Genomic DNA, 17,102 nt, shown 5'->3' with positions numbered 1-17,102 from the left:
TAAAATTAATAAAATATGATTTATGTTTGGTCCACTATGTGAGAGAAATAAATTTTATATTGTAAAGGCTTTCCAAATAAGGAAATAGAGCAAGTATTTAAAAACGGCCAGAAATGAAAAGTAGAGCAAGTATTTAAAAACAAAAGATTATTTTATGTCTCACAAATAGTACCTCTTTATTGCGAGTAATATGAAACAAAGGTAGTATTAATCATAGATATCCAAGATTTGCCGATAATTATTGCAATTCCCCATAAATGTCAAAAGTGGATATAACATTACATAACCAAGTATATATGACAACCTGTGATAAAGGCTGATTTAAATCTTGGTCCCTTGAACAACTTGTCTACGATGGCCGTCACATAACATCTGTCTTAATCAAGTCTTTCACTTACCTTTATATGTGGTTTACATGCCTTCGTACTCTTACCTAGCATATGAACCTACATACTATCACCTTCGTTACAGGGTCCTCCAATGTTGTCAGAGTTATTTAGATAAGATAGATGGTCCTTAATATTCACTAAAATTCATATGTAACAGAATATTCCTATATTATACTTGCTTACTTTTTCAATTGTATTGTTATTATTATTGTTATTTATGCATAAAATGTCATCGTCTTTTTATGTTGATCACAATTTGTAGGAAGTTAAACCAGCAATGGGTGTCGAGGATTACGAAATAATCGACTGGTTTAACGAGATATCCGACAATGCAACATCAGTGCAACAAGAAACACTTCGACAGATTCTTGAGGACAATTATGGTGTTGAGTATCTAAGCAAGTGGTTAGGGGGCGTCACGAATATTCGAGAGATGGATGCATGTACTTTGGAAAAGATGTTTACTAAGTTAGTCCCGCTTTCGAGTCATGTAGATATTGAGCCTTATATTTACAAGATTGCTGATGGAGATACCTCTCCACTTCTCACTCAACACCCTATAACTCACTTCTCTTTAAGGTAAAATCCCCCTTCTTTCTATATTCCCTTTTTACTATGGTATTTACTTGTTTGCACTCTTGACATTGTATTAGATTCATCTCGATATATACATTATCAATATCAACCTTTTGTAATGTTGAATGGTTTAAGTGCAGTCTCAAATTTCAAACAATTAGAATTTTTTTTATTTTTTATTTATTTATTTTTTTTTTTTATTTTTGTTTTTTCATACGTTGATTTTATATAATTAATGTAGTATGATAAATAATTTGAATGATTTTAGCTCTGGTACCACTGAAGGAAGGCAAAAGTACGTACCTTTTACTCAACACAGTGCTCACACTACTCTTCAGACATTTAGATTGGCAGCGGCTTTTAGATCAAGGTTTGAGTTCTTTTTCTTACAATCATCAACTATTCCAATCAAGAAAATTTAAATGGGAAAAAAGCCGCCTTATAAATTTGTGCAAACATAGTATCTTGTCCAAAACTTCGTTTTTAGTGTATCGATATGATATACCTTTCATTTAGATTTGATTAACACATTACTGGTTTTGATTACTCTTATCAATTCAACATGACACTATACTCTATCACGGAGTACTTTAATTTCATGATGAAGGAAATATTACTTAGACTGTTATTATTGACATCCGAAATTAAGCTACTAATAAGAAATATTTTACTTTAATATAATGATCTCAAAAATGAATTATAATTTCTTACAATATTTGTTTGCTTACTCAATTTCAGAGTTTATCCAACAAAAGCTGGAGGAAGGATCCTAGAGTTCATTTACGGCAGCAAGCAATTCAAGACAAAGGGAGGCCTTACTGCAGGAACTGCTACAACTCACTACTTCAACAGCAAAGAATTCAAGCTGAAGCAGGAAAAGACCAAGTGCTACACTTGCAGTCCTCTAGAAGTGATTTCTAGTGGAGACTATGCACAAACAACGTACTGCCACCTCCTCCTCGGCCTTTTCGTTAGCAGTAAAATTGAGTTTATCACGTCGACATTTGTCTTCAGCATAGTACAAGCACTCGAAACATTAGAAGAATTATGGAATGAGCTATGCAGAGACATCAGAGAAGGTAAACTTAGCTCAAGAATTACGATTCCCTCTGTCCGTGAATCTGTCTTACAGAGTTTGTACCCAAACCCGTGTTTGGCCTTGACAATTAGAGCATTATGCGAGGAACTAGAGAAGGAGAGTTGGTCTGGCTTAATACCGAAGTTATGGCCAAATGCGAAGTATGTTTATTCTATAATGACAGGATCAATGCAGCCTTACCTTAAGAAATTAAGACATTATGCAGGAAATCTGCCCTTAATAAGTGCAGATTATGGGTCTACTGAAAGTTGGATTGGGGTGAATATTGATCCTTCTTCCCCTCCTGAGAATGTCACCTATGCAGTCGTGCCTACGTTCTCCTACTTCGAGTTCATACCTCTTCAAAGAAATCGAAGGTATGAAGACGGAAAGTCATCTGCTTTTGATGACTTCATTGAAGATGAACCTGTTCCACTATCTAAGGTCAAGGTTGGTCAAGACTATGAGATAGTCCTAACTACGTTTACAGGTACATACGTTATCTAGCTATATGTTACTAAGTTAAATATTTTATTTTGATTCATTAATATTGTACTCATATGATATTCCTATTGTTGGAATTAGTAATGCAATCGGAGAAGTTTGCTCTCCATTTGCGTGTTGATGACTTGGTGTACAACAATATGATGCTAGCCGTGTACCTAATGGAATGCTACACGGCCGTGTGATGTACATGGCCGTGTACCTTGTTCTACACAGTTGTGTGGTAGCTATAATGCGGCTAAAGCTAATGCATGATGCGTGTTCCATATATCTACGTACTGCTTTTAGGAACCACAATTTAGGATTAGTCACGTTTATTATTTGGGTGTCATTGTAGAAGGAATAATTATGACATATTGGATTAGATATGTCGATAGATTAGTGCATAATTAATCATTAATTTTGTGTTGACTTTGATAAGTCACTTTTTAGCCCCAGAAATATGGTACATTCCAAAATGCTGCATCATTTATGTCTTTATCATAGCATTTGATTGTTCCATCCATCCTTATTATACATCACTTAATTTAACATTAGAATGATTAAGATATGAAATTAATTAACGTTTTTAATTTCTTTTGGCAGGACTTTACAGGTATAGATTAGGAGATGTGGTGCAAGTATCTGGGTTTCAAAAAGGTACCCCAAAACTGAGCTTCATATGCAGGAGGAAGCTGATTCTGACAGTCAACATAGACAAGAACACAGAGAAAGACCTGCAGATAGTTGTCGAGACAGGGTCTCAGATTCTGAGTCAGCAGGCTGAGCTAATCGACTTCACGAGCCATGCCAATGTGGCCAGCACGCCGGGGCATTATGTAATATTTTGGGAGATCAAGGGGGAAGCAGAGGAGCGAGTGCTACATGAGTGTTGCAAAAAGATGGATGAGTCCTTCGTCGACCACGGTTACGTGGTGTCTAGGAAGACCAACTCTATAGGACCATTAGAGCTTTGCATTGTTGAAAGAGGAACTTTTAAGAAAATTTTGGAGTATTACATAGGAAATGGGGCTGCTTTGAGTCAGTTTAAGACACCTAGGTGTACTAGTAACCAGAAATTGCTCAAGATTTTGAATAATTGTACCGTTAAACGGTTTTTTAGCACAGCATATGACTCAATTAGCCCAAATTGAAGTAGATTGTTGATAATAAGCATAACTCACATGACTTGATCTAGAGAAGTTTATTTATATTTTGGTGTAGTTTTCATCTGTAATTAGTTAAGAATCTTGTTAAAAATTAATGATTTAGTGTTTTATGTCATTACTTAATGTACTTTTTCTTTGGATGCCGAATTTCTTTCATTTACATACTAATTTAAAAAAAAAAAAAAAACCTAGATAATGTACAGAAATAATCGTACAGACGGGTGTACCATGCGCATGATTGATGAGGGTTATTTTAGGTTGTTGGATTCTAAACACCTTCAATCAAACACAAATTTATAAACCTAAACCTAAACACTAAACACAAGTCTAGTGGTAAATCAAGGGTCGATCCACGGAGAACAACTAATCACCACAACCATTACCAACAACTAAACCAGGCCAAAAAGGGGAAAGAAACGACGACTAACACTACAAGGCTATACAAGACTAAGACAAATACTAAAACGCCAAGGAGATGGGTAGGTATAAGCTTCACTCAAGCATGCATAGGTATATAATAGGAATGATCACAAACTATGTATAATTGAATGCCGAATTAAGGTCCAACCCAACCACATATCAAGGCCAAAAGGTTTCTCCTAACATAGCCTCTATGCTATCGCATTAGAATCATATATTAGAAGATACAATTTCGCACAATCAACAACAATGAATCTAGCAAGGTCCGCTATCGCATCATCAAGCATCAATTCACAAACAACATGCATTTTGCAAGCAAATTGAATAACATCAAGCATACAAAGACTTTAATCATGATCAAACCAAATTATGTAGCTAAAACATGCTCAAGCTTCAATTATACCATCCTCAAAACCTTAGCAAAAGAGATTACTCCATAATCATGGCAATCAACAAGCTAATCAACAAATTTATTAAGTAAAAGCATGATTAGCAAGCAATCAACAAAGCAAAATCAAAACAAAGAAATAAAAATAGAGAAGAGAAGGTAAGAATTTCTCATTGATTGATGTTTGAAGCTTCCAATACAATTGTCATTCTTGCATCTTCATCATCTTCAATCTCTCATTGAATAATCCTCACTTTCTCTCTCTAAACTATTCTAATCCTAAGTTAAATCTAGAGAGAGAAGCTCTCCTAAAACTAGAAAAATGAAATCTGGAAAAAGGTTCTCAAAATAGGAGGCTCGGCCCCCTTTTATAGTTTTTTGAAGAAAGGAACTAAAAACGAATAAAATTAGTCAAAATCCGCAGTAGTGTGCCCGCGCAATAGGCCTGCGCACCCGATATTTTCTAGGACTGATTTTAGGATGCCGTGGACCTCGATCTGCACGCCTTCTCCATGTCAGGGTCGCGCTCGCAGCAGCCAGGGCCGCGCCTGCGGTGGAGGCGCTTCAAGGACGCGGTGGCTTCCTGCCTCGTTTCCACCTTGTTTGCTTTGTTTGCGTGCTCGCGCTCAAGTCAGGTGCGCCCTCTCCGTATTTGCCTCTTGCTTCCTCTTATCTTCCTCAAGCTTCCTCATCAAAGACTTAAATTAGACTAGCCTCAACCAACAAACATCAAAGGAGCTTTAATCACATATAATAAGAGACGAAGGAGAGGGTAAATGAAAGATCAAAGGGAGTGGCATGCAAATCAAGCAAAAATAAGCAAAAACACACATTATTCAAGACTAAAGGCAAAACACGCAAACTAAATAGGGAACACACCTAGCCTAAGAGTGACATAAATGTCACTCATCAAATGCCCCAAGCTAAACCTTTGCTCGTCCTCGAGCAAAGCTAGAGCAAAAGAGAACAAGATGAAATTATTGGAAGCAAAAGAAAAAAAATAGAAGAATGGGAAAGAATGTACACTAACTCACTGTCGTAGGAATCACGGTTGTTTTTAGTGACAACAAGCCCTTAAAACTCCAAAGTTGGCTATGAGGACGAGTGAGGTCTCGTAAGGGTTTCCTAAGAGTTTGACCCATAACTCTAGCAAACCAAACAAACAAGACAAAGCATAAAAAAGAAATTAAAAGAAAAACAAATGCTCTTGATAAGTGTCATTTATGACACATTTTAGGGTGGTTTTCTCCCTTAGTTTTAGGTTTATTTTAGTCTATCTTGGTTATTTCTAGTCCTTTTAGTCTTGTTTTAGTTAATAAAGTCTTAGTTTATGTTTTTAGGCCTTAGTTATGAATAATGCGCTTGTTGCTCGGTTTCTAGCTTGATTTGTGTGCTTTTCTATGTGATCTTTCACTATTTTTTCTCTTGGTCTATTTGTATATGTACTTGGCACTTTCCTCAATGTTGATGACCCAAGAGAAGGCCTAAAAATTCAATAGAAGAAGCCTTGAAGCCAAGAAGAATCTAAGAAGTAGAGCATTTGCAGCACTTAAGGTTGGAACCAGTGCCCGAGCTACCCTCCGCACAGCACAAGCACCAAGCAAGCACAAGTAGCAACTTCCGTGGCACGGTGGTCCATCCCGTGGTGCGGCAGACCTTCCGTGAAACGGTGGTCCTTGCCGTGGTGCGGCAGACCTGCTGTGGCGCGGCATAATTCATTTTCCAGTTTTTTCTTCATTCCTATAGATGGCTGGCCGCGCCTTGAGAGAGGCCTCTCCATCAGCCACCGCGGGCGCGACATTCTAGGCTGCGGGCACGGTCTTCTGGGTTTTCTTCGCACCTAATTTCCGGTTTTTCTCCCTTTTCTTCTTGTATTATAAATAGGGGTCGACCCTATTAGGGGACTTTTGGGCAGATTTTTACACATTTTCTCTCTCCTCTAATCAGGATTAGGCTTAGATTAGGAGCTTCTCTCTCTAGATTAGGAAAAGTTTTAGAGAGAGAAAGCTAGGGATTTTAATGGAGAATTGAGAGCTTGAAGAAGCAATTATTTAAATTCTCTTATCAACTATTCAATGAGCATTTCTAACTTTCTCTCACCTTTATTGCTTTCTTTAATTCTTGTTTTTGCTTAATTCTTTGTTGAATTAGAGTAGATAATTAGATTACTTGTTTGATTCTTGTTTTAATTCTTGTTTTACCATGATTTCCATGTTTTTCTTCATTATGATTGCTTAGATTTTGTTCTAGAGAAATGGATGAATGTTATGTTGATGAATTGAATGATTGATTGTGATTGGGATGCAATTGATTCTTGATTGTTATGTGTGGATGATGTTTACATTGCTTAGAGTCTTTTTAGCTAATTGATTCTAGGTTTCTGATTGTGCTTTCAATCAATTGTGCGGAAGTTAGTTGATTGAGAGTCTAGATTCTTCGATACCTATGCTAGGTTAGTTGCACGGGAGTGAATTAGCTTAGTAGGTTAATTAGCATGCTTAATTGCATGGGAGTGAGTTGAGTGTGTTGATTGTTCTTAATTGAGATCGTGATCATCTAATTGCAATTTGTTGTTGATTATATTAATGTAATTAGATTCCCCTTTTCCTAATATTTTGTTGATTGTTTAAAGTAGTATTTTAGTTGTTCCTCTCTCTACCTCACATCCTTCCTACTAGTTTAATTAGCTCAAATTAATACACTTAGTCTTTGCACTAAGTAGAAAAAAGGTCTTTTACTACCGTAAAAAGGCTCCATGTAATTAAAAAACCGGAGCAACAAATCTAAAAGGCTCCGGTTTCAAAAAAACACCACCGAAGCAATAAATCGAAAAGGCTCCAGTTAAAAAAAAAACGGAGCAATATATTTTTATTTTAGGTTTAACGCTTCGCTTTCTCTACCTCTTTTGTTTCTCTCTTCACTCGTTCCTCTTTTCTTCTCTTATTCACGTTCAAATCTCCTTACTTTATTTCTTTGTTTCTCTTATCATAGGTGCAAATTCCTGTGTTTTTTCACTCGATCTCCCTCAAATACCTAGCATTTATGGTGAATCAAGGCATCAGTGGTCATTTTCTCACTCCTTGGGAAACTTCGTCGATTCGATCAAGGTATGCATAAGCAAAACCCTAAATCTATGTTTAAATTGAAAATACCCTAATTATTTGTGAAATTCGTCAAATCTAAGTAGGCTACCACTCGAAATTTACTCAGATTTAAAGCTTAATTGAAAGACAATTTAAAATTGTTAATAGAGTATATGCATTTCAAGTTTTTGCTATTCTTGCTAAAGGTTGAGTTGTCATTTGATCAAGGTAGGTGCTTCCTGTATTTCGGGGTTTGGGCGTTTTTGTTGTTGAATTGATTTGCTCCTACCTTTATATTTGGCTTTTTATTTGATGTGTGGTGATTGTTGTAGTGTGTGTTTCTTAAAGCTCCCAACTTACTCGTAAGAAAATAATTTGCTTAAGATTCCCAAATTTATTACTCCCTACTTTCTCCGAATTTTTCAGTCAATTTGATAGTATTTTTCATAATCATATTATTCAATTTAGACTTTCGTTAATTTTTTGGTTTATTATTGTCAACAGTTAAGCTTTTTAGTAACTGGTTTTTGAATAATATAGTATTTTCATGTATATATATTCAATTGGTGCTCTATAATTTTGAGTACTGCAGTATTTATTTGATAAATTCTCAGGCAATTTGATAATATCTTTTTACTTGAGTGTATCCATTATTGAAGCTTTTACCAACTAAATTTTCCTATATATGTGTGTATATCATTCATATATATATATATATATATATATATATATATATATATATATATATATAGAGGAAACGGTAGCGATGCCATTTTATTAATTAAGATCAAGATCCGCCGAAGTAGTTAGGCTTTGGGGGAACGAATCCAAACGTACAAGTTCAGAACTATCACCGGTTTCCCACCTTGCACCCAAGTGGGCAATCGTGTTACATGAACGTTTAATATGTTTAAAATTACAGACATCAAATAACATGCTACCTATCGTAATATCATTGTAAACAAGAAAAATAGGTGCTAAACCTTGCGTCACATTCTTCACCGCATTGATAACATTCAAGGAATCACTCTCCACTTCAATCCTATTATATCCCAGTCTCCAAGCAATATTTATAGCAAATCTTACTGCCATTGCTTCAGCAATTTCAGGGGTGGTGCATGGCGTACTCTTCACAGCAGCAGCAATAATCTGACCTTCAGCGTCTCTTAGCACAGCCCAAGACCACACCTCGAGTCTGCAAGAACATGTGCATCGGTATTGACCTTAACGCTACCAACAGCAGGGCAACTCCAGTTTGCTACCCCTCTATGCATCCCATGAACAGGATTAACTGTCGAAACCTTCTCTGCATACGAGTTGTTATCACTTACGAGCCTAAGGAAACCAGCAGCTAGCATCACCGAATCAGGCCTCTCATCTTGGAATAAAATCATGTTTCTCCCCCTCCATGCAGCCCACATTAAACCTGCCATCAAGCACACCACCTCTGCATTTAATTTTCTACAAAGCCAAAGCCAAAGCCATAAGTGGTCAGCAAAACTCGAACGAGGCGCATCAATCAAGTGCTCACGGTGCTCACTATGTTGCCATATCTCCTTTGCAACCGCACAATCAATCAGAGAATGCACAATAGATTCCAACTCCGCATAAAGAACAAGACGCATCACGCGTGAGATGTCTTTGCCGAAGCCTCTCCTTGACAGCCATGTTACCCTTCACTGCGTTCCATAGAAAATGCCGCAGCTTGGGTGGACCTCTAGCTCTCCAAATAGACCTCCATAATTCCTCTTCCTTTGCATTATCACCAACATCTCTAGCTCCCATCTTCGCAAGCCAATATCCAGCTTTCACCGAATAAAGCCCATTCTTCGACAAGAACCAATACCGAGAATTGGCAATAGGTGTGGTGGCAAGGGGATAGCCAGGATGTTATCTTTTATCTCAGGGTCAAATAGTTTTCTTCAATTTTTGCTGCATTGCACTCCTTTCTATCATCCGACAATAGCTCATACACTAACATATCAGCATTCACCGTAGGTGGACAAGATAGGACAGCAATCGTGCCCTCCTTTAGCAGCCAACCATCAGACCACACTTTGATGTTATTTCCACACCCCACCCTCCAAGCGAGCCCATCTCTCAGCAAGTACTTGGCTCCCCATATGCTCCGCCATGAGAAACTAGGATCGTGACCTCTATTTGCTGCCATAACATCACAATTCTTAAAATACCTCGCCTTGAGAATTTTGTAGAGCAACAACCCGGTATTTGTAAGTAAGCGCCAACATTGCTTTGCCAAGAGAGGTTGATTAAAGCATTTCAAGTCACGGAACCCCATTCCCCCCTTTGCCTTCAGGAGACACAATCTTTTCCAACTTTGCCAATGTAACTACTTCTCGTTTTCCCTTGAACCCCACCAAAATCTATTCAACAATGTATGAATTTCATCAATGAGGCCCCCTTCCGGAATTTTAAAAATACTCATCATATAAGTTGGGATCGCTTGCGCTACTCCTTTAATTAGCACCTCTTTCCCCGGCGTCGACAATAATCTTTCCTTCCACCCATTTAATTTCTTCCAAATTCTCTCCTTAAGGCATGCAAAAATAGCTTTTTTAGAATTACCAATAATGGTTGGTAAACCCAAATATTTTTCATGTCTGTCAATTTCACGTATTCCAAGCGTATCAACAATCAATTGCCTCCTATCCCTTTAGACACATTTGCTAAAAGCCACCTCTAGATGCTCTTTCATATTTATTGATTATATGAGCTATCATCGAACATTCCCGCAGATTAGCTTTTACAAAAAGGATACTATCATCAGCAAAAAAAATAAGTGAGATACCCTTGGTGCCCCGTTACAAATTTTTGCTCCATTAATTTTCTTCTCACTAGTTGCTTTTGACAGCCGAGTAGAGAAAGCATCAGCACATAGCAAAAATAAGTACGGAGATATTGGATCACCTTGCCGGAGCCCTCTAGTAGGAAAAATGGAACCTGCAACTTCACCATTCGCCTTAAAAGAAAGGGACACACTCCGAATGCAACTCATCACTCTTTCAATCCATCTAACACTAAACCCCAACTTCTCCATAACCCTCTCCAAAAAACACTACTCCACCCTATCATACGCTTTACTCATATCAAGCTTCAAAGCCACCAACCCATCCTTTCCCTCCCCCTTCCTCTTCATAGAATGGAAAATTTCAAAGGCAATTAAAGCAATGTCCGTTATCAATCTACTCGGCACAAAAGCACTTTGATTAACAGAGATAATATCATTAAGGAATGGTTTTAATTTATTCGCCAAAACCTTAGATATTATTTTATTATAACATTGCAGCAACTTATAGGTCTAAACTTTGTCATATTTCTCGGGTCATTACATTTGGGAATCAAAACAATGCACGTCCTATTAATCTCATCTATATTCAAGCCCCCTTTCCACCAATTTTTCACCAAAGCAACAATATCAGGACCGACAATATGCCAAATTTTTTGAAAAAATAAAGTATGCATACCATCAATACCGGGTGCCTTATTTGGGTGCATTTGAAATAGTGCCTCCTTGATTTTCATCTTACACGGCTGCTTCTCCATCACATCATTCATATCACTCGACACTCGTTGCTCCAACCCCTCTAGTGCGCCATCCAGATCAGTCGGACTGCTAGTTGTGAATAAATCAGAGAAGTAGTCCCCTACAATCGTAATGATCTCGTCCTCATTAACGCACCAATTCTCATGTTTGTCGAGTAAGCCATGAATTGTATTCTTCTTCTTTCTTGCACTCACCTTGCGGTGGAAATAGGTCGTCTTTTTGTCGCCATCCCTCATCTCATTTACACGTGATTGGAGCAAACCAATACGACTCCTCCCTCGTCCTTAATTCCCCCTACTCCCCTAACTTTTCACATTTGCTAAGCATGGCAGCGTCCACCGGACCCCCTTAGCCACCCGTAGCTCCTCCTCCACCAACCTGATTTTTTTCTTTGTCTCACCAAATGATTTTGCAGCCCATCTCCTCAATTCTGTTGCACACCCAGCTATGTGCATATGAGCTTCCGCCCCACATCCCTCCTTCCAAGCCTTTGCCACAACCGTAGCACACTTGTCACTAGACAACCATTAAGACTCAAAACGAAATAGTTTTTTCTTCCTACCTCTCTCGTAGTAATTAATCGTATCAAGCACAATCGGGGCATGATCCGACTCTTCTCTATGAAGGTGTCTCATAGCAAAAACACCAATCATTGTCTGCTAGAAAGCGATCCAGCCTTTCTCGCACCGTATCTCTGGATTTTTTCCCCTTTGCCAAGTGAACATGTCGCCCTTAAAACCCAAGTCTCTTAATCCACACTCATCAATCGTTTCCCTAAAAGCATCCATCAAAGACTCTCTCCTTATAGCACCACCATCCTTTCCCTCATACTCACTATCTCATTGAAATCCCCAAACATAATGCAAGGAATCGAACACGAATTTTTGAGAGTCCGCATCATATCCCCAGTCTTATGCTTATTCTCCTATTTCGGCCACCCATAAATTCCAATTGCTCTCCATACGGGATCACCATCATTAATTAGGATATCCGCTGCATAATAGTGTTTCGAAAAGGAAATAGTAGCCACATTCACATCCCTCCACAAAAACCCCATCCCCCTGAATTTCCCTCACTACTCAAACAAACACTGTGCTCATATCCACGCCTTTTTATTTTTTCTAAAACAGTTGCATCAATCATGGTTTCCATCAAAAACACCACCCCCAGCCTCTCTCTCCAGCATAAATTCCGGAGAATATATATATATATATATATATATATATATATATATATATATTGTTATTTAGTAGTGCATTTTTTACACTGGTTAAGATAAGAAATATCCTAGTCTTTGCTGATGGATGGTTGCTTTTTTTGAATTAGTTGGTGCTTTTGAAGGAGTTGGAAGCCATAGATTTCTGAAGTAGTTCTTCATAGGTGATTAATTTTTGTAATAACTTCTTGACTTGTTTAGTTATTGAATACATTATATTTTATCTAGTATAGTTATTGTTATTGTTTTAGCTGCTTGAAAATGTATGAAATCATCTTCTAACTAAAGTAATATTTACTTGTCTTTCCTGTTTGATTTTAGGTTTGCCAACGAAGAATCTTGAATACATCTGCTGATTTTGGTAATTCAAGGGGTTATGTGTCTCATGGGCCTATTCTAGCAAGCCCAATTCCGAAAAAAGTGAGTGAGTTTTACAATAATTATTTGTCATATTGTTGATATAGTTAACATGCATCTGATTGAACCGTTTAGCGGAACCCGTTACTGTTTCATATCTCTCTAATAGGCTAACTCCATAGAACCCAGTAGTAGCTGTTTTTAAATGAAGAGTTTGGACTGAGATATGTTTATGGATTTAGTTTATTACATTGTTTTAACTCAGATGTTCGGGAAGAAGATAAGGTTTATCTTGATTCCTTCCTCTAATTCTGTCTGATAGATTTTTAAATTATTGTATTTTTGTTCTGGTATTAATGTGATAATATGTAAATTGGATTGTTTACTTGAGATGCCTTTTGTAACTGGTATATTTTATATACAAGTAGTATTATTGCGTATAGTCATGACTGTCTTATGTAACTCCTAGCTCATATTTGTTGCATAATGATCTGTATTTTCATTTGGTGTCATGACTGTCTTTTTTTACACTCGGATTAGCTTCTTTTGAGCTGTCTTATGGGGGTTGTTGGGTGTTGATGATGTAGAATGAATGAATACTTGCATATATTAATCTCAACATTTGCTTGTTAATTGCCTGAAGTTAAAACTTGCCTTTCTGTGACGTACCCTTTCTTATGGTGACTAGTGAGCTAGCTAGACTTGTGCAATATTTGGGACCTCAATCATTACTATTGGGCACAATATTGAAGCTCATGAGCACCTAGTTTATGTATCAAGAGAACTATTGAAATTCAAAAAATGTTGAATACAAACTTGTCCTGTCAGTGGGTGGGATTGAAGGCTGATGACATTCACCTAACTGCTGGTTGCAAACAGGCAATCAAACTTGGCAATAACTTCTCTGGCTACTCCTTGTTCAAACATCCTACTACCCAGGCCAACTTTCGCAATGTATGATGCAGCTGCTACATATACAGGCCTTAAAGTCCAGCAATATGATGATCTTCCAGAAAGAGGATGGGAAGTTGACATGGACTCAGTTGAAGCTCTAGCAGATAGCAATACTGTTGCTGTTGTCGTAATTAATCCTGGAAATCCTAGCGGAAGTGTCTATACTCGCCAACATTTACAGAAGGTGTGCACTTTTGGTTAAAACGTGATTGCTTTCTTGTGCTACTGCCTACTATGACTTAAGTGATACATGTAAACTTATAGATCATCAGACATTTGGATAGCTTAAGAGATTACATTCTATTTGGATAGCTTAAAAGGTGGCTTGTTCCTGGCTGGAGACTTGGCTGGCTTGTCACAAATGATCCAAGTGGCTTCCTGCAAAAATCTCAGGTTGTCTCCTCTTCTATCTTGTTCGTTGCAAACCTTTCTTCTTCATTATTAATTGGCAAATTTGAATTGAATCTTCTACTCTCATGTAGTATTATATTTTTGGAATTCTGATCTTCCAGTAATTACTTTTATTTATGAATCTAGGATGGCAAATTAGTCCATTAATGTGAGAATAATAATGTCTCTGATTTGTGCAGTTTCTGAGGGTACAGATGTGCTGTACGAAGCTCATGGATGCTGTTTATAATGCTGTAGTGGAACATGATTAGTTTCTTTCAGCACTACTTGGTAGAAGCTTAGTGCAAGGAATAGAAATTGTTGATTCCTTTATAAATCTTGATGTAATTTGCTGCATAGTGAATAATTTGTTTTATTAATGTATTATCAACAGAACTTGCAATGAGTTATCGGTTCTTTTATGTGTGTATATATATATATATTGAATTTTGTAACAAAATGCAAAACAATTTTGATTGGGTTAAATATAACCCCTGCCATGTGGTCCAATGAGGACCTGACATGTGTCACCTTCGTATAGGCCCAAGGGGATCCAATCAGAGGATGCCACGTGCCATTGAACCCCCAATGGGGGAGCAGATTCTCATCTGCTATAAATAGAGGAATCATCCTCATTTATTGGCATTCATAAATACATACAAATAAACCTGAGCAATATTAATTGCGGAATCTCTCTGAAGCAGTGAGAAATACCTATTTACTTTCCGCACGTTTACCCATCCGTAATCATACTAACTTGATCGTCAGAGGCGGAACTCCACCCAACCGGAGTTTCGTGGTTTTGCAAGTACAGAAGTCAGGCGCGCATACTTCGTATTGTAACTCTCCCGAGGGACCAAAAACACCCGAAACATTTGGCGCCGTCTGTGGGGAGAGTACTACTGAGATGACATCTGATGTTTTACCGAATGCAGAGGGCAGTCAGCCGTGACGACAACAATGTCGAAACCTACATGGTCCCTGACGGGTCATTCCGCTCTAGGCGCACCCGTTCCAAGGAAAAGAGGGAACGGGGCCAAGACAAAGTTAGTCCCAACAACCCAGGAGGCAAGCACCCTGAACAACCCCAGGCGGCGGAGGGTGCTGCCCCCGTCACCAGAGACGAACTCATGAATCTCATGACTAGTTTCAAGGGGGAAATTAATGACATACTCAAGAAGTCAACTGGCTTAAACAAGGGTCAGTCGACAAATAAGCCTTCTCCCTCCGGGAGGAAGCCAATCAAAGACCGGGTGCCTACTCCGCACCCCAAACCCAAGGGGACGGAGACCTCTCAAAACTTCGTTTCCCTGAATCAGGGCAACGGAAGGCCATCTGGCATACACAGCCGGATGGGTCAAAGAAGACTTTCTCTGACGCCCGGTTGTTCATCCAGGAGAAGAGAAGTTAGAGCATGTCTCAGTCGGCCTCAACGTCGACCTACTCAGACAGTTTCCGAAATGCTTCAATGAAGCATTTGGAGACACAGCAGTCAGTCACGCAGCATGACTGCACGTACTGGCCCTCATGTTATCCAGCAGGCTCCGTATGTGCCCCAACAGCCATACGCCTCATATGGATCTCCATTCATGCAGTCGGCTCCCTTAGGGGGTCAGGCGGCCTACCAGGTCCAGCCTATGGACTGGCAGGTCCGACTGCTAAACCTTGGGGAACAGCCTTCGGCTTTCTCCTGGGAAATAACCGAGGCGGCACAGCCGGCCAAGGTTAAAAATGTGTTGGTTGGTTCCTACGACGGTACCACCAACCCGGAAGACCACCTAATGGCATACACCAACCTCATGTACCTACAGGGGTTGGATGACGCCACCTGGTGCAGATGCTTCCCGGCTACCTTGAAGGGCATAGCCCAGCGATGGTTCGGCAACTTGCCGGCTGGGTGCGTCAACAACTTCAAGACGCTTGCATATCTGTTTGCGTCCAATTTTTCCATGTATATCCCGGCTAAAAAGACTAGTCTCGACCTAGGGGCAATCCAGCAGGGTGACAAGGAGGGGTTTCAGTCCTATGTCAGACGGTTTAACCAGATGAGAATTCAGATTCAGGGGCTGTTTGATGAAGTTAAATAAAGACTTCTTCAAGGGTCTGAAGGATGGGTCAACTTTCAAAAATAACCTTGTCCGCAAGAGGGTAGCTACCCTCCAGGAGGCGCTGATGGAGGCGGAGGCCTATATACAGGAAACTGAAATCTGCACCATCAAGCACCCGTCAGAACCCAAGCGGTTTGACAGGAGAGACAGCCGGCCTACCCAGCCGGTCAAAAAAGAAGAGAAGAAAAGAAAAGAAGTCTGGGCAGCTGACCGCCCAGGTCAGCCGTCCCAGTAGAAGCAAGTTTGAACCGTATGTCCCCAAGTACGAGTTCAAAAAAGACTGCTCCTCCATCCTCATGGAGATAAAGGACCAGTTGACAATCGAAAAACCGGTTGCAATGAAGAGCTCTGTTAAGAACAGAGACAAAAGCAAGTATTGCCAGTTCCATGAGGATGTTGGCCATGACATTAATGGTTGCTATAGCCTCAGGCGGCTATTGGACCGTCTGGCTGATGAGGGGGCTCTGGAGTCCTATCTGGTGAAGTCCAAGGTTAACCCTAAACCAAGTGGGGGACAACCGTCCAAGAAACCGGCTGCTAGTTCTGAAACGGACAAAGAGCATATCTTCACTATAGCAGGAGGCTTCGCAAGCGGAGGTCCTACCATCCGGAGTGCCAAGGATAACATCCGGAAATCGTCCAACCCAGAAGATGAGGGGCAGGCGTCGAAAGACACCTTCCTTGAGGTCTTCATCTCTGAGAAGGATAGGGGCATGGTCAGGCAGCCTCATGATGACCCCATTGTCATCGAATGCAAAGTTACCAACCAACGAGTTGGCCGGATCTTAATCGATACCGGGAGCTCGTCTGACCTGATCAGCTACCAGTGCTTGACAAAGCTCAAGTACAAGCCTAGCAGTATGTACAAGGCTCCCCACCCCCTAGTCGGGTTTGGGGGAGGAGTGGTGCATCCAGTGGGAAGGATT

At 39.4% G+C, this 17,102-nt stretch overlaps 2 protein-coding genes across 3 annotated transcripts; both read left to right on the top strand.

Annotated features, from left to right (window-relative positions):
* The first annotated feature begins 463 nt into the window (after window positions 1-463).
* On the top strand, window positions 464-3,813 carry LOC110685207 (indole-3-acetic acid-amido synthetase GH3.10). The gene is made up of 4 exons (XM_021861690.1): window positions 464-968; window positions 1,234-1,335; window positions 1,704-2,533; window positions 3,133-3,813. Exons 1-4 carry the CDS (start codon window positions 667-669, stop codon window positions 3,678-3,680), a joined length of 1,782 nt encoding a protein of 593 aa, XP_021717382.1. The 5' UTR covers window positions 464-666; the 3' UTR covers window positions 3,681-3,813.
* Window positions 3,814-7,208: 3,395 nt separating this feature from the next.
* On the top strand, window positions 7,209-14,486 carry LOC110685206 (tyrosine aminotransferase-like). Of its 2 annotated transcripts, none has more exons than XR_002503960.1 (5): window positions 7,209-7,610; window positions 12,689-12,787; window positions 13,604-13,862; window positions 13,943-14,071; window positions 14,269-14,486. XR_002503960.1 is itself a non-coding variant. In XM_021861689.1 (5 exons), the coding sequence occupies exons 3-5, from the start codon at window positions 13,677-13,679 to the stop codon at window positions 14,338-14,340; spliced, it is 339 nt and encodes a 112-aa protein (XP_021717381.1). In that variant the 5' UTR covers window positions 7,209-7,610; window positions 12,689-12,787; window positions 13,604-13,676; the 3' UTR covers window positions 14,341-14,486. The 2 variants fall into 2 exon arrangements, 1 of the variants encoding a protein (XP_021717381.1); XM_021861689.1 differs by having other exon boundaries at window positions 13,991-14,071.
* Window positions 14,487-17,102: the final 2,616 nt, after the last annotated feature.

This window comes from Chenopodium quinoa, unplaced genomic scaffold (assembly GCF_001683475.1).
Source record: "Chenopodium quinoa cultivar QQ74 unplaced genomic scaffold, ASM168347v1, whole genome shotgun sequence".
Lineage (NCBI taxonomy): Eukaryota > Viridiplantae > Streptophyta > Magnoliopsida > Caryophyllales > Amaranthaceae > Chenopodium > Chenopodium quinoa.
This window is presented reverse-complemented; position numbering and strand designations above follow the sequence as displayed.

Excerpts from the sequence above, each read along its gene's own strand:
- LOC110685207 (XM_021861690.1), top strand. The coding sequence starts at position 667 with ATGGGTGTCGAGGATTACGAAATAATCGACTGGTTTAACGAGATATCC. Across the intron at positions 1,336-1,703 it reads GCAGCGGCTTTTAGATCAAG|AGTTTATCCAACAAAAGCTG; the intron begins GTTTGAGTTCTT and ends ACTCAATTTCAG. Across the intron at positions 2,534-3,132 it reads AGTCCTAACTACGTTTACAG|GACTTTACAGGTATAGATTA; the intron begins GTACATACGTTA and ends TTCTTTTGGCAG.
- LOC110685206 (XM_021861689.1), top strand. The coding sequence starts at position 13,677 with ATGTATGATGCAGCTGCTACATATACAGGCCTTAAAGTCCAGCAATAT. Across the intron at positions 13,863-13,990 it reads CTCGCCAACATTTACAGAAG|CTTAAAAGGTGGCTTGTTCC; the intron begins GTGTGCACTTTT and ends CTATTTGGATAG. Across the intron at positions 14,072-14,268 it reads GCTTCCTGCAAAAATCTCAG|TTTCTGAGGGTACAGATGTG; the intron begins GTTGTCTCCTCT and ends TGATTTGTGCAG.